General features: G+C 56.2%; 1 protein-coding gene across 2 annotated transcripts; it reads right to left on the reverse strand.

Moving 5' to 3' along the window:
* Positions 1-1,094: 1,094 nt before the first annotated feature.
* PWWP2B (PWWP domain containing 2B) lies at positions 1,095-20,028 on the reverse strand. 2 transcript variants are annotated; one of them, XM_065066620.1, is made up of 3 exons: positions 19,792-20,028; positions 13,077-14,724; positions 1,095-1,605 (listed from the first exon to the last, which is right to left on the reverse strand). In XM_065066620.1, the coding sequence occupies exons 1-2, from the start codon at positions 19,944-19,946 to the stop codon at positions 13,095-13,097; spliced, it is 1,785 nt and encodes a 594-aa protein (XP_064922692.1). In that variant the 5' UTR covers positions 19,947-20,028; the 3' UTR covers positions 1,095-1,605; positions 13,077-13,094. The 2 variants fall into 2 exon arrangements, with proteins under 2 accessions (XP_064922692.1, XP_064922693.1); XM_065066621.1 differs by lacking the exon at positions 19,792-20,028 and adding an exon at positions 18,615-19,493.
* Between the last annotated feature and the right edge of the window lie 1,126 nt (positions 20,029-21,154).

A 21,154-nucleotide genomic window follows, 5' to 3' on the forward strand; every position in this document is an offset into this window, starting at 1 on the left:
AGCGTCCGCGCAGCGGCCTGCGCTGGACACGGGCAAAGCGGAGCCCAGGTAAACAACTGCTCACAACGGGCTCACACAAGGTGCAGGAACGCAGCCCTCTGCTGCATACTGCTGTCCTTCTTACACTTATTTTTGGAAAACAGGAACCCTATTGATTTGTTTGCAGAGGTGGCCAAAATTGGTCCTGGGAGACAGATGTCCTATTTCAGCACTGCATTTTGGTCTGCATGTTTTATACCACAGTCTTCCAGCTATTTGAAGGGGAACATATTTGAGTCATTGTATGCTCTGAGACTCAGCAGAAGGGTTTTTTGGTGTTGAACTCTTCTTTTTCAACTTTGTTGTTTTTAAACAGAAGAGGAAAGCTCTGGGCCCTCTTGCTGACATTCAAAAGACCACAACACGAACCAGCATGAGCCAGGAAAACACAAGCTGTATGTTTTCCAGTCCACTTGTTCGTCTAATCTGACAAGAGCTCATGACACTGCTTGCTGCGGCGGACTGAGAGCACCCAGGACGCAGAGCCTGCGCACCCACCCCGCGCTCGAAGCTGATCTTCCACACGCGGACGCTCCACCGGCCAGGGACAGCCCTGAACTGTCTTCTCCAGCATCAGAAGTACCAGATCATCACAAATTAATGTTTCTAGACCGAGGGAATTCAAGGGAAAGCTAAACTAACGAAAAACCAAAAAAAATCAACCCTTACGCTTTGAAAAGCTTGTCCGTAGGTCCCTTTAGTTTGTAAACCACTTGCACTCTCAATCTGGCACAAAAGCCGTTTTCTGCTTTTTAAAGACTGCTGGCCATGTGTAAGGATGAAGACCCTTTCTATCCAACAACACACGCTCAAGGGGCCTTAAATTATGCTGGTTGACTAGACGTGAACACGATAGCCCAAAACGTGAACTGTCTCTCCAGCCGGAGCAGCCGGGCTCAGCACCCACCTCTGCGCAGGCAGCACCAGCAAGACGCGGCTCTTCCGGCCAACTCAGCACACCCGCTCGGGACACAAACCCATCCGAGTCACCGGGTGACCGCTGGCTCACAGGAAACACGAGAAAGCTTTAACACACGCAATGATGGCCACGTAGCTGTGTGTTGCACATTTTCCAAGTTTTAATAGACACAAAAGTGAGTCCATTGTACTTAAGACACTACAATGACTTCATTCTATTGCATGTCTTGCTCCAATTACATTTCTCAGAGTACAGTACTGAGTAAAAGTTTGGTAGCTTTAAAATTAACAAGTGTGTGAAATCTGTAAGTAAAATAAGCAGCAGCAATAATTTTTGAGATTTTATCAAGAATAGCTAACTTTTAAGTAATAAATACATTCCAAGTTGTGGGTTTGCTGTTCTCCTAGTTCATTGCTGTATGACTTGTCGAATTTTTGTTCTAGGGTAAGGTATCGTTAAGACCTTCCTGCCAGCCTCACGCCAGAAGAGCCTCCTAACTCCGCGTCCCGGTGCCCGTCACCTGTCCCAGATGGAAAGCAGTGCAAGCTGACAAGGAATCTCGCCGTCCCGCCGTGCCGCGGGGGAGACGTCGGGTGGTTACCGCCTCCGGGACCCTCCACAACAGCTGCGCTCTTCTCTTCGGTTACCTTGAAGGAAGCGAGAGAGGGAGAGGTTACAGCAAGCAGCAGGGAACGGGTTGGCACGAGCGGCGAGGCGCACGCTCCGCTCTCCCCTAAATATAACCAGGCATTCTCCTGCTCCCGGCAGGAAAAGCAGCGGCAGCAGCTATGGCTTGGGAGAACACTCGCCCAGTTTACAGACCCAAAGTGAGAGCGGGAATTTTCTCCAAGATAGACGCATGCCATGAATTTCAGTGACAATAACACATCTTTGGTCTCTGGCTTAAAGACTTTAAGTCGCCATTCGAGGTGGGTTACTGTAGGTTAATCTGCCACGAGTCCCTGCGGAGAGCACCACGTGAAGAGCATCTGCCTCCACTTTTCAAACGCAGTCTATAAAATGGGATTATTTTCCCCTTGAGAGCAAGCCATACAGCTTTCCTGAGTCCTGAAGCTGCTCAAGACAACAACCGCTGCCGCAGTGCCCGTCCCGCGCTAACGAGAGAGCAGAGCAGCCACCCACCTTCTGGCTCGGCCTCCAGAGCCCCCAGGACCCCACGGGCTCCCTGCCCACCCCAGCCCCGGTTCCGGCAGCGAGGACGTGTCCTGGCCGCGCTGCAGAGCCCTGGGACGGCCTGTCCCCGCACAGGACCACGCGGCCGACCGCAGGCACCGTGACGGAGCGCACCGAGCCCCAGCCGAGCAGCCTCTGGGCAACCAGAGCACACGAGATGCTTGCTCCGAGTTCAGGGGAGCAAACCAGCGTACTGCGAAACAGAGCTGCCAACAGGCCACGGAGCTGCCCGCGCTCCATGAGTTACGCTGCTGCTCTCGGCAGCCACCGCGGCTGGGGACAGACGACAGGCCTGACCAGACACATCCACTGGAGATGGATGTGCCTGTCAAAACCAACAGCTCCCAAAGAGAGGAGTCCTCACCTGTACCCCCATGTGCAAGACGGACTGGCACCAGCCCTGTGAGCCAGGGTACCGACTGGAAGCTTTGAAAGAGTTCAAAGGGAGCAGCCATTCGTCTTCAAGATCAAGTGAAGAAACCAGAAGACATGCGAAACGACTCAGTGATACGGAAATGAAGAAAAGGCACGGAGATCTACCCTTACATGTTCCAATCGCAAAAGCATCCCTGCACCACACTTCAAACACAATTCAGGTTGGGACCAGCCCCAACACATGTCCGTGCCAAATCAGCTAACGTGGAACAGTCAAAACCACAGGACACGCATGCTTGCGCCCGTGTTCCTGACAAACAGGATTAATGCTACAAAGCAAAAGATCAAAGACCTTTAAAAACCCCTTGCAGTTGAGGTTTGTGACTTAAGAAGGACAGGGCAGAATAATCCAAGAACACCGTCCCTGAGCGCAGGAGGACGATCCCATTCCCACCGCTGCTGGAAAGGCAGCGGCGCCTCTTGTGCGGGCACGGAACCCACAGTGACGGGGGCTGCCCGGACCTGGCATCCAGGATGGTCCTCAGCGCTGCCCGAACCACGGAGGCTTCAAAGAGCCGACCCAGGGCACCACGAACATCTGCCCTAAAACCTGCACTCCGGAGGACTACACTCGGGCCTCATGAACTCGTGCAGTGTTCAGCAGGAATCATCCCGTTCCGAACAAACTGGGATGTGTCACGACGAAGCCCTGTCACCTTAACCTGCACGACAATCTATTCATTCGCTTTCTGATGAATGCTGAGATTTTCAAGAGAACAGAACAAACTCATTTGCAGGCTTATTATCTTACACCTACCAAACGCACAGACTTGGCAGAATATCCCTCAAATGGCACTTGCAAAAAACTGACCCTTTAGAGACAGATTACAGACTGACAATACTTGGCCTAAACAGGAAAAAATGCATTTCCTGGTTGGGGAGGTCAGAGCAAGCCCCAGGCCGGCCCGACTCCCTGCCATGTGCACTCCGGGAGGAAGGAAGCACGGCGGCAGCACAAAGCCAGAACATCTCCCAGCGCCGGCTGCTGCCCGGCCGGGGACGGGACCAGGGCTGGACACACACAGCTCCACAGCCATGGAGACGGGACCAGGGCTGGACACACACAGCTATGGAGACAGGACCAGGGCTGGACACACACAGCTATGGGACCGGACCAGGGCTGGACACACACAGCTATGGGACGGGACCAGGGCTGGACACACACAGCCATGGAGACAGGACCAGGGCTGGACACACACAGCCATGGAGACAGGACCAGGGCTGGACACACACAGCTATGGGACCGGACCAGGGCTGGACACACACAGCCATGGAGACAGGACCAGGGCTGGACACACACAGCTATGGGACCGGACCAGGGCTGGACACACACAGCCATGGAGACAGGACCAGGGCTGGACACACACAGCCATGGAGACGGGACCAGGGCTGGACACACACAGCCATGGAGACGGGACCAGGGCTGGACACACACAGCTATGGGACGGGACCAGGGCTGGACACACAGCTATGGGACAGGACCAGGGCTGGACATACACAGCTATGGGACGGGACCAGGGCTGGACACACACAGCCATGGAGACGGGACCAGGGCTGGACACACACAGCTATGGGACGGGACCAGGGCTGGACACACACAGCTATGGGACGGGACCAGGGCTGGACACACACAGCTATGGGACGGGACCAGGGCTGGACACACACAGCCATGGGATGGGACCAGGTCTGGACACACACAGCTATGGGACAGGACCAGGTCTGGACACACACAGCTATGGGACGGGACCAGGGCTGGACACACACAGCCATGGGACGGGACCAGGGCTGGACACACACAGCTATGGGACCGGACCAGGGCTGGACACACACAGCTATGGGACGGGACCAGGGCTGGACACACACAGCTATGGGACCGGACCAGGGCTGGACACACACAGCTATGGGACGGGACCAGGGCTGGACACACACAGCTATGGGACGGGACCAGGGCTGGACACACACAGCCATGGGATGGGACCAGGGCTGGACACACACAGCCATGGGATGGGACCAGGGCTGGACACACACAGCTATGGGACGGGACCAGGGCTGGACACACACAGCCATGGGATGGGACCAGGGCTGGACACACACAGCTATGGGACCGGACCAGGGCTGGACACACACAGCTATGGGACGGGACCAGGGCTGGACACACACAGCTATGGGACGGGATCAGGGCTGGACACACAGCTCCGCAGCCATGGAGACGGGGCCACCTCCTGCCACAGCTCAGTGGCTGTTTTACACACCCCTCAGCATCCCCAGGAGCTTTAAACGTGCGCTCAAGAGGAGCAAACACAGCGACAATCACTCACTTCATCACTGGAAAAATTCAGAGATTTCTGTTAAGAAAAAAACCAAACATGAGAATCTTCAAGACGGCGCAGCAGCTCAAACATCACATTCTGGACATCACTGTGGCCTCGGTACACATGAGTAATGAACACAGAACAGACTGACTCAGGACAACAGCATGATCTCGCAGCCTGTGTGTGGAGCTGTACATCGAAAGGAAAGCCAAGAAAGATCTCCTGATGCCAAGTGCTTATTCATAATAAAAAAATGAAGCTTTGGATCAAATAAAGTCATTCAGAAATTCAGATTTAACAGCTGCAGAGCGCAGAAAGCTGATTTATCCTCCGAGATGACAGCATCCCAATGTGTTGATATGTGGGGACCCTGCTCAGGGTCTTGTGCCTTGACCCTTCAGGTGGGACAAGCGCAGGACATGCCCAGCAGTGCTCCGCGGCACGGGGAGCACCCGACCCTGTGCCTCTGGGGGCTCTGGGGCCTGCAGGGCTGTGCCTCCCCCAGCACAGCTCAGAGCAGCCCCAGGTGAAGGCCAAGGGCCACACGTGCCCAAACCAGAGGAACCCGCCTCCTTCAGATGGCCCCTCCGGAGCGCTTGGAGCTGAAACCCTCTCACCCCGCGTGTCCCGGCAGGTTGGGCAGCGAGGGCAGCAAGAAGCACGCTCGTTTTCTCCACCCAAGACCCACAATGGGGTCTGGGAGCTGTCTCCAGCTCCCAAGGCATCAGCACCAGCTATGGGAATGGGCTGCCAGCTACACTCTCCAACAGTAAACTGGGTCATCCCAGCACCTACATGAAAAATCCTGTACCAGGTTCGAGGGCTTTCTGCTTTTACAAAGGGTTTCCTGCTGCATGAAAAGGCTCAAGTTATTGGCTTGAGTCAAAATAGAGCAAGACATCATTCACAAGGGAAGTTAAACTAGTAATTTTGCTACAGCTCATTTCTTTGTCTGCAGAGAGCACAGAGGAAATATGCTTCATAAAGAAAACAAGCCTGTCTGATCCAACAATAGCAAGAATCTAATGCAGATTAAACAGGAACTGGTACTTCAGTTAAAGACATTCACTGCTTCAAAACCTAATCAAGTTAATGAAAAAAGCCTTCATTAAGAATTGCCCTGCTCCGCCCTCCCAGAGAGACACACGCCCGTGCCCAAGAGCCGATGACTGGGCTGCGGCAGGGCGGCTGGCGGGTGCGCGTGGGGAAGGCCGGGGCACGCGACGCGGGGCGCTTGCGACCCTCCGCGGAGGCCACAGCAGGTGCGTTCGCTGGGACCTCCCACCCCGGCGCGTCTGTGGGGGCCAGGGCACCGGGACACTGGGACACTGGGACACAGTCCCTGGGTGCAGAGGCTGCAGGAACGAAAAGCACAAGCGCTCCAGAACTAGAGGTATTAAGCCCCATCTCTGTTATCACAAGAGAAGCCTATTCCAGATGTACATAATCTCAGGATGTGTGAGTTCCCAACCTAGCTAATGCAAACCCCATATATTCTGTAAAGGTACATACAGAGTGCAAAACACATACATCAAGCAGATTTTTAAAAACTCAACCAGGCACCAGCCCATCCTCATCCAGTTTGCCAGATACAGGCAAACAGCCTCCTTAAGTCTTCCACTGGGCAGAAGTTAGGAGTTTGTCACTCAGCCCACACACCCCATTCACCTCGATCCCGGTGCCAGCGACAGGTACTTATGGATAAAACAAAACACGTATAAAGGCTGAAAGACAACGGTTTGCAAGCTTTTCAACACTTAAAAATCTTCACATCAATTCTGGGGTTCAAAGCCCTGCCTTTCATACCTAAGCATTATCACGGGAAACATCTGTGTCACCCGCTGTGTCACCAGGCCTCAGGAGCCCAGCACTGCACGTGCCATTAACACATGGCTACTGCACGAGGACCTTCTTCATCCCCCTCCTCCAGAGTAACAAGCACCCTTCTCTACACAGAGCTATCCCCAGGCTCCCAAAAATCCCTGTTCCTTCTTGGCCCAGAGTGGCCTTTCTGCCCGTGCAGCCTGGCGGTGCTCAATACTGCAGAGATCTGCTTCACCGCCAGGGAAATAGGAAGAACTCTGGAGTGTTACCCAGAGGGGCAAGAGGATTCGCTTGGGACGGGCTCCCCCCTCACTGCCCAGTGTGCCCCAGTGCTGCCCAGCGCTCCCCGCGGCCCCGCCATGCACCCTGCTTGGCGTGCAAAGGGGAACTGCAGCTGCAGTTTTAGACACCTCGTTTCAGCTTACAAATTAAACAAATAACGCAATTCAGGAAAAACTACAGAAGGCTCATTTTTACATTATTTGTAAAAGTCTTCAACAAAACCAGTTTCCAGGCACCACTCCTCAGCACACAGCCCGTCCCTGCTGCCCCGGGCAGCGGCGCTGGGGACAGGGCTGCTCTGCGGAGCCTGCACCCCGCAGGCTGCTCCGAAAGCACCCGCCCCGGCACAGACCCTGCCCCGGCACAGACCCTGCCCCGGCACAGACCCTGCCCCGGCACGGCTCCAGCCACCGCTGAGCCACAGCGGTGGGGACACCGCAGAGGAACAGCCAGCCCTGCTCGCCTCAGTGGGACAGGCCAGGGACAGCCAGCCCTGCTCGGCGCAGGGGGACAGGCCAGGGACAGCCAGCCCTGCTCGGCGCAGGGGGACAGGCCAGGGACAGCCAGCCCTGCTCGGCGCAGGGGGACAGGCCAGCCCTGCTCGGCTCAGGGGGACAGGCCAGGGACAGCCAGCCCTGCTCGGCGCAGGGGGACAGGCCAGGGACAGCCAGCCCTGCTCGGCGCAGGGGGACAGGCCAGCCCTGCTCGGCTCAGGGGGACAGGCCAGGGACAGCCAGCCCTGCTCGGCGCAGGGGGACAGGCCAGGGACAGCCAGCCCTGCTCGGCGCAGGGGGACAGGCCAGGGACAGCCAGCCCTGCTCGGCGCAGGGGGACAGGCCAGCCCTGCTCGGCTCAGGGGGACAGGCCAGGGACAGCCAGCCCTGCTCGGCGCAGGGGGACAGGCCAGGGACAGCCAGCCCTGCTCGGCGCAGGGGGACAGGCCAGCCCTGCTCGGCGCGGGCACGCTGGGCCAGCACACCCCGCAGATGCCCATGGCCGCAGGTGGGGCTGGGACACCCCCAGGCTGCGGAGCAGCTCACTGTGCTTCCCAGGGAGCTGCTAAGCCCCCCTGCTCACACAAATCTCCTTCGGCAGCTGAAGTTACAGCTCACGTAAGCAGATCGCGTTCTTGGGCATCTGCGCAGCTCGTGTGCAGTTAGAAATAGCACAATGTATGGCCTGCTGGCATTTCCAAAAAACATGCCAGGGAACAGAGGGACAGCATACGGCACAAACAGGGAGAAACAGCGCGGATCGAGGTGTCTCCAAAGGCGGTCGCAGTGGTCACAGCCAAAAGCGCAGGCGTTCTCGGGGCAGGGAGATGCCCCGGTGCAGCCGCAGCAGCCAGCGCCGGGGCACACAAGTGTGCAGCACCGTCTGCTTCAGACTCGTTCTCCCACTTTGCATTCGTATGCAGAGACGCTGACTCCAAGCTGCTTGGAGGAAGACTGAGAAACAGTAATTAAGCTGGATGCTTGGTTTTAGTCAACTGAACCATCTAGAAACCACGCCAAGAAAAATCTCAAGCATTCGTCTCCTGGGCTGAAATCGTCCACGTGACCTGGCAGGTGTTCTTAAAAATTTAGCTATCACTGCAATCAACACCACAACTTTATATCAACTTATATAACGTCTTTGTGCCGCTGGTACAAGAGGTAAAAGGAAAAAGAAGAGTGATTTATGTTGCTTCATAAACTGCTGGCAAGCAGTACCGGCTACATGCACATACAAAGCCCTGAACATCTTTGGAGATGAAGTCATAACCCAGTGTTCCAAATTTTACGTTAGAGCTTACTATATATAGCAAGCATGCAATAAGCTTTGATTTTGCTGTACATAGTAGCAGTGTGCTTTTTGTGATGAATGGCTATGCGTACTGATACTGAGGGCCTATTAAGCTAACAGCAGTAAAATTAAACCTTCAAAAGCCAGCATTTTCAAGTTGAATGGCTCTGCAGCCACGGCTTGGGGGTAGAGGGGATAAAGAGAGAGAAGACGAAAGGATTTTCCAGACTGAAAAAGCAAATGAATATACGTATTGTAAATTTGTTTCATGCAGAGATGTACATGAAAATGTACGAGCAGTTTTTATAGGAAGTTTCAGTGCACGAAAGGGCTGTGGGCAGGGAGGGCGACGTGCCACGAGGAGCCATCCAGGAGGATCAGAGAGCAGAACAGACCCGTCCCTGCGGCGGCGCGGGGTTCGCCCAGCCTGCCCAGGGCCCGGCCCCGCACACACGACGCTCAGCACGCAGCGGGGCCGCCGAAAATCCCCCATCCCACCACGCGCCGCGTGCCTGGAGCAGGGACAGGGCAGCCTGGCGAGCACAGGTCTCCTTCCCTCCAGCGCTGGAGCTGCGGCCCTGTCCTGCTTGTCCCCAACCAGCCACGCGTGACACCAGCCCGAAGGGTCCGTCCCTGCCCTGTGCGGGGTCCCCTCCGCACCAGCAGCACACTCAGCACGCCGCATCGCTCGCCCTTCCATCGCACCTCCGGCAGCCGCACGCAGTGCCTGGGCATGCCAAAAACCCTGCCACAAAACCAGAAATGAGCTGGGGTGCCCCTCACTGCAAAGGACGAGGGAAGAGCAGCTCCGCGGCTCCAGGAATTTCAAGTTCATGCATCTTCAAGTTTAAATATGACACGATCATGGAAGTGAACACAAAGCAAAATGCAAAAGCACCAGAGATGTTCTTGTTCCCAAGAACAAGAGACGAGGTGGGAGTGTGGAACACTAGGACCGGCGCTGGGGACAGGCCCCGCGCGCGGCTTCTGGACCTGCCCCAACACCGGCGGTGCCACGGGCAGCCGGCGCTGGGACACACTGGTGGAGACAGGCCCCGCACACGGCTCCTGGACCTGCCCCAACACCGGCGGTGCCACGGGCAGCCGGCGCTGGGACACACTGGTGGAGACAGGACCCGCACGTGGCTCCTGGCCCTGCCCAGACTCCGGTGGCACCACGGGCAGCCGGTGCTGGGACATGCTGCTGACTGCGGAGCCGCCTGCAGGCAGGGGACCTGCGGCCATGGAGGGTGACGGACGATGAGCGTCCCTCCGGGCCCGCAGCACGGCCTCACCACGGTACCCGGGCACGGGATGCTGCAGGACGAGGGGCAGCAAACCCCCAAAACCCCAGCGTGGGGCTGGTCACAGCTCCTGCTGCCAGCAACAGTCACAACAGCATCGCGAGCGAAGGTGAGACAGCGTCTGGTGCTGTAACACCAGGTGGGCACCACCGGCGCGCTGCGCGGCACGGCGGCGTGCGCAGGCTCTGCGCGGGGCACAGCCGCAAGGCGGCGGAAGGGGATGCTCAGTGGGCATCGTTCTCCTGACGCTCCTCTAAACCAAGTGCCTTACAAATGTTACTTCTAGTCTGCCTGTTGTTTTCCCAGAAACCTCGTTTTACCAGGCAGTTAATGACAGGGCTTTAATAAAGTATTTTCTTTGCTAAAAAAAACCCCATATATATATATATATTTATATAAGGACAGAATGATAAAACCATAAAATGCTCATGGTAGCTTTTCCAACCCAAACCAAGCTGTTTTTTTAAATGCAGTTGCTTCCAGTTTTATATACAATCACAAATTACCCGAATTGTTTGCACCTTTTTTCCAGTAACTCCCCTCCATGCTTCGCAGAACAGTGTCACTTGCCAGGAGACAGAAGGGGCCAACAGCCGCATCCTGCTGCCGTGCCCAGGACCAGCGCGGCCAAGTGCTGCCGCTGCAGGCACCTCCTGGGCTCTGCTCTGGGTCTGCGGGTGACAACGAGTCCTTGTGCGGCTCCCCACCAAGTCACCGCACCGGGATTTCACAGCGGCAGCGTTACCATCAGGTGCCTGCTCTTAGAAACTGCTGTAACAGATACAAGGTTGTTCTGCCTCGAAAAGGCCTCAAAGCTTTCAGATATTTAACTGTAGCTCAAGTGCCACTGTGGCCCTAGGACTCGGGAATCACAAACACGAGTGAAAGCTTCAGCTGCACCCTTCAGGAAAGAACAGTCCATGAGCAACCGCTCAGAATGTTTCAGCTCCACCTTAGGAGAATTCAAGGAAAGCAATAAAATTAATTCCTCCCGAGAGAATGGCAAGTCTCTGAAATAATGAATTGTTTTATAAAGGATGTACCCAAACACTAGACATGCTGGTCTGCTAGGGAATCTCAGTAAACATGACACATGGAACATGGGAAGTTTTGGGCAAGTGCAGTTGTTTATCCAGCTATTATATCACATCCAGTCAGGCGGGCGGGGCTGGCAGCTCACCTTAAACACGTAAGGCAGAAAATCACCCTGGGACAGCCAGCTGAAGGCCAATGGAATGGCGATACACGTCACTATATCTATACACCCATACAGACACGCAGAGGTCTGGCCAGGGAGTACAGAGGGAAGGAAGGGTCTGACCTAATCCAGGCCGTCCCATCATTTTCTTCTTCTCATTCTCAACAGTTTCGTCCTTCCCCCAGTTTCCAGGCCTGCTCCATCCCCTCCGTACCTGCAGCTCGGACACCAGCAGGTCTGCGACAGCCCGCGCGACAGCCGCCCCGGGCTGCGCACACAACGCCGCGCACCAGGAGGAGGAAGCTCTGCTGCCCCTCTAAACAGAACACACTTGGTACAGGAGCGATGGATGGCGACCACGGCTCCTCCACCGCGGACGACAGCATATTCTGGGCACCAGGTTTATTTATACTCGGATCTAGCTAACAGAAATTTGGGTCCAATCCAAATGCTCTTGACATACTAAAGTCTTTATCCAGAGTTAAGTAGCATTTGAAGGGGCGAGATCAAGGATGAAGCTTAAACGCTGCTGCTGCAGTCACACATTTCTACTTGAACAAGTGTCCGGTCGTGCAGACACCTCGGGCACCCAGGGCAAGCATGCCACACTCAGTCACTGACTCCAGCCAGGCTCGCTGAGATGGAGCAGCCCAGCAAGGCAAGCCCTCCGGCACACTCCAGCCAGCGGGCAAGTCCCGCGACACAGGGCACAGAGAGCAAAAACGGCCTTTTCCCCTCAGCATCACACGGGCACCGAGCACCGCAGGCCCGCGCAGAACGGCTCGGACGGCGCGGAACAGCCAGTCTGCAGCAGGAACGCCGGCTGGAAGGTTGAGAACGGACTCCACAGCTTATTCCAGTGGCTGGATTTTGCCATGGACTCAGCTGAGGGCAGTGCACTGGGAAGCACCAGCTGAAGTTGCAGGTGGAATTGATATTCCCAGTCACACCACATCCTGTATTTTTAGGTACTAAACTTTCATCCTGGGCAAAGTTGTTTGCAACCAGTAAAAGCAAAACGTGGAGAAGTTACAAAGAACCAGCTCCCACGTTTATGTTCCCACCTGTCTTCCAACAAAGGGGTTGCATTTGAAACCCAAAATCATTTCACTTGATGATCCAGGCCATTCCCAGCATCACACCGACACCTCAGACAGGAGCCAAGCCCCGAGCGCTGTGAGAAATGTTGCAATACTGGTCCCCACTTAAAGTCAGTTTTTCATACAATCGTTTCAAAAGTGACTTTCTAAGAAACTGGTAGCAGAGGGGTCAGAGGAACCGCAGGGGAGCAAAGGGCCTCCAAGGCCCTTCGCTGCCACGGGTAACTGCTGGCCATCGGCACCTAGATAGAACAATCTCAATTCCAAGAAGAGTTTTAGTTCTCTGAAACAAAAGATATCTCAAAGAAACCCAAAGTCTAGGAGCCATTAGCTCTCCAGTCACACAGGATCAGCTGTGACGCAAGCGAAGTGCCCTCAACACTTGCCACATCCTCGCTGCAAACGGCGCAAATACGCAACTACCACTTTATTAGCTCTTGGAACAAGCGGGGCTTGTTTCCTCACGATGTCAACTGCCCTGTACTGCCCCCGGGGGCAGGGGCTCCATTCCCACCGTGTCCCCCGAGGTCTGGAAATAAAGGTTCTTACCACCCCCGAAACTACCACCACCACCAGCCAGCGACTTTGCTTTTACGGAGAAACAAATGCAAACAAGCTGTGGATTGTAGCTTAAAGAACACAAGGAGTTTTCTCATGGGAAGCATTAGTCCAGCAAGCACTCACCTGATACTGGAGGCAAAGTTATGTCTCAAACTGCGTTAAGAGATCTCTTATTTCTGGAGTCAGATGCTCTACTGCCTTTGCAGCTTCTGTGATTGCTTTCCGATACATCCCTTTCTTCTTGCGATTAAACCTCAGTTTGAAAAATTCAGAGAAAGGAGCAAGTTTTGAAACAGATAAGAATGAAGTCGTTGGAGAGCCAAACCACGACACTTTAGCTTCTCGCCACGAAGGTTCCCCGTTCTCCTTCTGGCTAAGGTTTATGTCAAGAACGCGTGCTGGCCACCATGGAAAACCATGAATTTTACCCCAAACTATGTCCCCCACCGAAACAGTTCTTCCATCTTCCGTGACACATTTAGACACACTTTGGGTATGCAGTCTAACTGTTAGTGGTGGCACGATTTTACGCTCATCTTTTGAAGATGAAGAGACGGACGCATCATCACCAGGCAAAAAGTCACATATTTCTGGTGATGTTACTTCTGAACTAGAAGACTTGGATTCGTCTAGACTGTCATTACTACACACCGATAAACTAGAAGAATCTGCTTTTCTTTTTCGATAATTCATAAGGAAAGCCAAGTTATCATGTCCATCTTTACCCTGGGGAAACCGTTTAAAGTCCTCATCTTCACCTGAACTCCCTGAAGATATCTCAGCTAAACTTCTGTCCGTGGATTCATCATTGTAAAACGTGCCGGGATTGGGCTCCCGGCTGTTCTGAAGGACATTTATCTCATCAATAAGTTCTGCCTTATAAATTGAAACACTCTGACCATCGTTTATGCGATGGGGCTTCAGCCGTATCTTTGGGGGCGGGACGTCCGCGCTGGAATGCAGGGGCCGTGTGAGCTTCAGTTTAGGAATGGCGGCGAGCTGGCTGCCCGCGGACTTGTCCAGCGGACATCGGGGCTCCCGGCAGCGCTCGGAGTCCCCGGCCTCCTCTTGGTCCTCCCCTCCGTTCTGCAGCGCTCGCTCCGCACAGAACGGTCTGACCGAGCCGTGCACCCGGGAAGGGATTTTTACCACTTCGCCTTTCCCTTGCGGAGTACTGTAGGATATTTTTATAACTGGCGTTCGATGCACTAGTTCCCCAGTAAATCTGTCATCCTCTCTCTTTTCTCTTTTGTTCCTCTTCTCTGTGTAGTCAGCGTCGCTGTGCTTTTTCTGCTCCTTGTCCTGAATGCTCAGCTTCCTCCTGGTTTTAGCGTTCTGCCGAGCGGCGCCGGCATCCTCGGGGTTCAGCGTGTTCTTACACTTCTCGCAGAGCACCTGCCGCGGCCGCAGCCTGATGGTGCTCATGATGAGCCTGCCCGGGTCCCTGTTCCGCGCCAGACGCCTCCTCGTCCTCTTTATAGTCCGTGGCGGCGGCTGCGGGACCCACTGGTGGTAGGTGTGCCGGAGCCAGAGCGGCTGCGGGAAGGGAGCGCCCTCGAAGTACGGGGGGTACGGGGGCAGGCTGCCGGGCGGGGGCGCCGGCAGCAGGGGCGGCACGGGCTCGTCGCCGTGTCCCTTGGCAGGCTGGTCACCGCGCGGCTCCGTCTCGCCCATGGCGGCATCTCCGGTGGCGGCAGCTCCGTTGGCGCAGACCTGGGCAGGAGGGTCCTCGTGCTTGGGGAGGGAGGACGGGAGGCAGAACAACCCGGATCTGAAACGGGGCGAGAAGGACAGGGAGGAGAAGGTCAGGAGGTTTGAAAGGTGCCTCTCTGGCAAGACACTGCGCAACAAACGTGCTAGTTTCCTTAAAACAAAGAAAACCCTAAACACAACACCAAAAAACCAAACTAAACACCCCCCCACTCCCCGCTCCCACAATTGCCACATACTAAGAACACAACATTTTCACTTCTAAGGCAAGGCAGCATTTCAAAATTGATGAAGTGTGTCCTACTCTTCTGCCAGAAAAGGCACAGAGATCAAAACCTCTATTCCCATGAACTCTGTGCGCAAAGTTTTGTTCTAAGAACTTTTAAGTTTTATCGCGCAAAACACTTTGTTTTATCGCCAGGCTGGCAAAGGCAGGAGGGCTGCGACACGGATCACACGAGCCCCCCGGCGCTGCAAAACCGCCCCTCCTCGCACCGTCCCGTCCTCGCCCGCTGACTGCTCCGCTGCACCCCAACAACCCCGGCCGGGGGTAACCCCGCGTTCGAGCGCAGGTTCACCCGTACACAGCTCTGCTCCCCTCGGCTCTCCCTGCATGCCTTCCGCTGGTAAAGCAAGGAATACACCACTGCAAGATCACGAATGACGATGCACTACTGCTCAGTGACAAGTCTCAGGCAACGAAAGTCCGGATACAGTATCTTGCAGAGATGCTGGCAAAAGCAGACCCGCTGTAACACTGGAACTCACAACTGCAATTCATGTCTCCAGGTCTCTGCACCAGAATTTATGCCCTTGGCCTGACATAGAAATATGATGCTAACACAGCACTTGGACAAACATTTGCCCTGAAACACTGACTCGGAACGCGCAATGCTCGCTGCTTCACCTCTGTGGAGAGCGCACCAGCAGTGAAGCCTCAGCATTTGTAATAACAACAAAACGCTGTATGTGTGAGCCATGAAGAATCCACAAAGAGGTGCAGAGCGGTTACAGACCACACTCCAGTTTTAGTTTCGGATGCTGCATTCCCCATTGCCCGGTTCTCTCTCCGGGCCTGGGAGGCTGGAGCCAGGGAGGAGTTTGCTGGTGGAGCTGGAGCCGGGCAGCCCTGGTGCGGGGCTCAGGAACCGTCCGAGGCCAGACAGAGGACAGAACGGAGCTTTTTTCTGGCTCACAGGAGAACGGGGAACACGGATGTCATTTAGCACGGCGCTGAGCCACTGGCTTCATCCCTCGTCTCACACCACCACAGACTGCATCCCCCTGACCAGATTTCCATGAGGGCTCCCACCCAGTTTAGAAGGAAAGCTTGCAAAAACTAAGCAAGCAGAAATTCGGCTGATTCTGGTACCAAGTCCCTGCCCTTCTCTGAAATCAAAAGAACCACTGAGCTACCTGGACTCTGAAAAGTCCTTTCCCATTATTCAGAGTAAGGGGGCAAGAACTTGCTGTTTAGGTGGCACTTTAGTTTAACTGGGAAGCTCCAGGTTCAAATGTTGGTGAGTCAAGAGGATTAAGCTGCTGAAACCACACAATTTGGAACAAAATGTTTTTGTTCCAAGAGTTGTTGTTTTTATTTTAAACAGACAACTGAGGATGTAGGTGTCTTTCAAATGACAACCAAAGCCAGCACAGTTTGTACAGCCAAAGATGTCAGCATCATTCACAGCACAACTCGAAGTGCTATCATTTCCAGAGCTCTGGCTATGAATCGTGGTTATTGTACGCAGTGAGACGTGGGCCGGGGTCACTCAACCGCGGGGCCACCGGGAGCAGCCCTGGGGACACGGGGCACACGCCTGCGCCGCGCGGGCAGCTCCTGGCAGGGCTCCCGACCCGCACAGGGGCCGCGAAGCCACGCGCCCAGCAGCGTTCAGACGGGCCGCCAAACCACCCTGTGCTCGCCCTCCCAGCCTGCAGCTCCTCCTAAGAGGATCTGGCTCCGGTCTTTCAACCCTCTGCAGCACGAGGAACGTTCCACCGGACACAGCGCACCCCCCAGGAGCAGCTCACTTCTGCCATAAGGAGAGAGATCAATTTCACCAGCCCTCCCCACATCCCCCAGGCTTTTTTGCACAAATCTGGATGTAGTTAATCTATTTCTTCTATCCACTTACTATCAGGACTGACTCTGCATATTTAAACCCATTCAACTAAGATGAAGGTGCCCGAGCTCCGGGGCTGGGGCATGAGCACATACGCAGGTGTCACAAGCATCAGGAAATACTGCAGAATAAAATTTCACCCTGTTCACAATCCCCCTTTCTGGGGCAGATGTAGCCAAATGGACCAAGCTACCTCTATGCAACCTCTGCTTGGAACAGAAGACACCGTCCTCTGGTTTCTGCTCACGCATAATTAAAAAACAACTAATTGTAAGTTCAGCTGCAACAAAATTGCCAAGTGTTATTATCAAAAACACCATAACTGCAGTCAAAATGCATTTAAATCTCCTCATCAGCATGGATGCCGTGTAGCTTACTGCCTAGAGAGCGAATTCAGTAGAAGCAAGTAACGGCCAGTCACTGGACACCCCGCACCGGTGCTCGGGCAGAGCGGGACGGCTGCAGAACCCAGAACCCGTCCTTCGGACCTTCCACAGCCGCTGGGAACGCCGGGCGCGTGCCTGACCAGGTCCCCGGCTCCCGCAGGGGGGGCAGGCACGCACCTGCTCCCCCTGCCACTCCTGCCTGCAGCCGCGCCCCTGCAAACCCAGGCAGGTGGGTCTGGCTTCAAACCTGCGGCTGCCTCCTGGTGCCTCAGGTAACGGGAGTCCAAGCGCGGCAGGCTGACAAAGGCATCCCTGGCCTGTCTGCTGCCCAGCTGCCCACAGCAGCTGCTACAGTTTTAGAAGAGCAAAACAGAATTGTGCTGTATGTAACACTAAAACCAGTTTAACACACAAAAGAAAGCTGAAGAGCCCCATACAGGCTTTCCCTCCCTTTTAGCGTTCTCCCTCCTTTTGTGCAGACACAAGCACCTCCTCTAGCTGCTCCTCTCCCGCCAGTCCCATCCCACCAGCCTGCATGTCCCCTGCTCCGGCAGGGTGGCACAGACAGAGCACACGGTGACCACCGTCCCATGGCCGCTGCAGTGGCAGGGCAACGGGGAGGAGCAGGGAAAACATCTGCCACGTCTCTGGTTTGAGGCCTTCAAAGTTCAGCACCGAGCTGACGAATTCCTACTGCCTTTGGGACACATCTCGGCCTTTACCTTCCAACCACCAGCAGAACTACTCCTGTCACCGTGGTGGGAAAATCCCCTCTTCCCTCCACATCCCACATTCGGGGTGGCTGCAGTGGAGGGGGCGCTTCCAGCCTGCTCCCCACGCTCCCCGAAGCCACCAAGGTCCGCCAGGAGCCAGGCGCTCCCTCACATGTGACACTTCCTTCCTCTTGACCAGCCATGAGTCGGTCACCACGTCACAGGCTCCCCGTGGTCACCGTGGGCCAGCCCGTGCCAGGGCCCCCACAGAGGGGATGTGGCCCCAGCAGTAGCGCTGCGCAGCACCTGAAGGAGGAGCCCCCCGGCCCCCGCACTGCGGGGACTCACGGGAGCCGAGCAGCTCCCCCGGGAGCCCAGCTGGTCCCCGGGAGCCCAGCCGGTCCCCACGGGCTCCAGCAGCGGCGCGCTCCCCGCAGCCAGGCCTGCCGCGCACTGCCAGGCGGCACATGGAAGCCAAACGGCTTGTCTTTGCGTTTCCCCACCCAAAGCAGCACTGCCACCCCACCAACGGGCTACGGACCTGTCCTGCTCACAGACCTGAGCCTCTTCTAAGGCAACGAGAAGGAGCAGCAATGCCACCCTGCGTAACCTCAGCGGAAAGCCGAGCCCATCCCAAGGCTCGTCTTCGGCCACAGGAAAGTCTGACCATCAGAGTCAATAATCGCTGGGGCAGACGAGAGGAGACGGGACATCTGTCCTACTCACCAGCTAAATCACACCAGCAAACCTCTTCTTCCTGCCCTCCCCGCTGCGCTGGAAGCCAGAGAGGAGGATGCTGCCTCAGCATCCCCAGCCACAGATCTCTCGGTCCATGGGACGGCAGTGGAAGGGGCACCCAGCCCCGGTGACAACCAGGGCCACCTGCCACCCTCCCTCCCAGCAGAGATCAGTGTCACCGGCAGCACAGCCAGGGCACCAACGGGCTCTAGAAACACCCTAAAGCCTGGGAGGAAACACCCGTCTGGTCATTTCTATGATTCACTGGGGAGGGGAAAGAAAAAAATCACGGAGAAAGGCTGGGGGGGAATAAAAAGGGTAAAAAAAGTGCACGCTGTCACTAAAGAGGAAGAGAACTGGAATGTGAAAAGATAGGAACAGCTGGTTTTCTGAACTGACTGAAGGGATGCCGACCGCTCACTGTTTTGGCTGGAACTAGACACCAGGCGAGGTTTATAGGCTCTTAATAGAGTTCGATGCCTGAATACTTTTGAAAATCTGTCTCCAATTTTCTGGGATAGCCACGTGAAACTAAATAAACTATGAAAATTGAGTTCAGAAGTCTCGCTTCATACGCCTTCCAAGAAGAAGCAGAGCGGTGAAGCTGCCCGTGCTCCTCCCCAGCTCTGACCTGACAATTCACCTATTGAGCAGACAGAAACCAAACCCCGCTCAACTCTAAGACCGCGCAGAGCGCAGCTGGCCGGCTTTGTTAGTCCTTGGGAGGGCAGAACCTGCCAGCGGCGCGTTTAAAAACGCTTCAAAAGTTTAAAACGCTCTGAAGTAAAGCGCTCGGGGCACCAACGCTCCCCTGCCCTTGAGGAGAACAGGCCTCTCATGCCCTTCATGAGTGTGTCACAGGGGACCGCGACCTCTGCGGAGCCGCTCGCACCGCCGGGCAGCGGGGACACCGAACGAGGCGACGTCCCCAACGTCCCCCGGGGCTGCAGCGGCGGGATGGACCCGAACAAGCGACCGAACCGGTACCGCCCCCCCCGCCCGGGCCGGGGCGCTTTGTTCCCGCCGGGCGAACAAAGGGCGAGCGGGGGCAGCGGGGTCGGCCCGGGGGGCGCCGCGGCCCGGCCGGGCCGCGGCGCCCCCCGGGCCGACCCCGCTGCCCCCTGCGAGCCCCCGCCGCGCTCCCTTTCACCCCCCCCCCCCGTACTTCTTGGTGCAGTCCAGCAGGACGCCGGTGAAGCGGCGCTCCCCGCAGCTCAGCGTCACCACCAGCGTGTCGTTCACCATCTGCTCCACCAGCACCGGCAGCCACGCTCCCACCCGCGGCGACTCCTCCGCCGCCGCCGCCGCCGCCTCGGCCATGCTGCCGCCGCCGCCCCCCACCGGGCCGCGCCGCGCGATGACCTCACGGAGCGCGCACCCGCCGCCGCCGCCGTCGGTAAGTGACGTCACGGCGCTGCCCCCCCTCCCTCCTCCTCCTCCTCCTCCTCCCCGCCCCGCCCCACCGGCACCGGGGCGGGGCCCGCGGGACCGGACGCGACACGCCGAGCCCGCCACGCCCGCCCCCTGGCGGCCGCGCCGGGCGCAGCCCCGTGGGCACGCCCCTTTCGCCAGGACACGCCCCTTACGTAGGACACGCCCATTTCGCCAAGACACGCCCCTTTTGCCAGGCCACGCCCACCGCGGTGGGTTTTAAACCCGGACGCGGTTTGGCGCGCAATGGAGAAAGTGCGGTGGCGCTGGGAACACGCGTGGGAGGTTATTGGTGCGGTTGGTAATCACAGGATGTCAGGGGCTGGAAGGGACCTCAAAGCTCACCAAGTGCAATCCCCCCCCGGAGCAGGAACACCCGGGTGAGGTTACACAGGAAGGTGTCCAGGTGTCTGTTCAGTCACTGCCTCTCGTTAATCAGCTGTTAATTCAGACACACGCAAGACAGATGTCCCTGATGTGTTTGGAAGTGCATTCAGCGACATGTCACCCAGGAAGCAAGAAAGATGTTCAGGAGCGGCCACAAAGCTCCAAATGCAGCAGATCGCCCGGGATCCGCCAGCGCAGCCTTGGAACTTCAGAGAGATGAGGGTCAAAGCCATGAAAAAACAAAGTCATGTCCTTCTCAAAGTGACTTTTGCGAAAAAGAAGTAGGGCAGGTATTTTTTAACCTTGCATTCACTAACGGCTTACACAATGCGGTTCCGTAACGTGCCAGCGGTGTTTCCCGTGGGCCGAAGGGGATCGCGGTACATCAGTTACGCCGGCACTGGTCACTGCCCGCAGCCTGAGGTGGAGCCGGGAGCAGGACCCGATCTCACCGCTGACCGCCGTGGCCATCGGCTACAGGTAACGAGTGTTTGGCTGGTGTTCCACGGAAGGATCACGCTGCTCTCTGCGCCCCAGGGCAGACGAAAGCGCGCCAGGTTAACAGTGTCTCTGCTATTGACTAAAGCTCAATCCTCATGGGCCACAAAGGACCCAGACCCAAACGCGAACTGTTTAAGCTTAATGCAGGTTTCAAGTAGAGACTTGACAAGAGGGCTCATAAACGTTCACTCACACGAATAGTACTACAT

This window comes from Columba livia, chromosome 6, assembly GCF_036013475.1.
Source record: "Columba livia isolate bColLiv1 breed racing homer chromosome 6, bColLiv1.pat.W.v2, whole genome shotgun sequence".
NCBI classification, from domain to species: Eukaryota; Metazoa; Chordata; class Aves; order Columbiformes; family Columbidae; genus Columba; species Columba livia.

What these genes read in the sequence shown, in the direction of transcription:
- PWWP2B (XM_065066620.1), bottom strand. Translation starts at nt 19,946, where the DNA reads ATGGCCGAGGCGGCGGCGGCGGCGGCGGAGGAGTCGCCGCGGGTGGGA. An exon ending in CTGCTGGACTGCACCAAGAA is followed by an intron (nt 14,725 to 19,791) that starts GTACGGGGGGGG and finishes GCCCCGTTTCAG; the next exon opens with ATCCGGGTTGTTCTGCCTCC.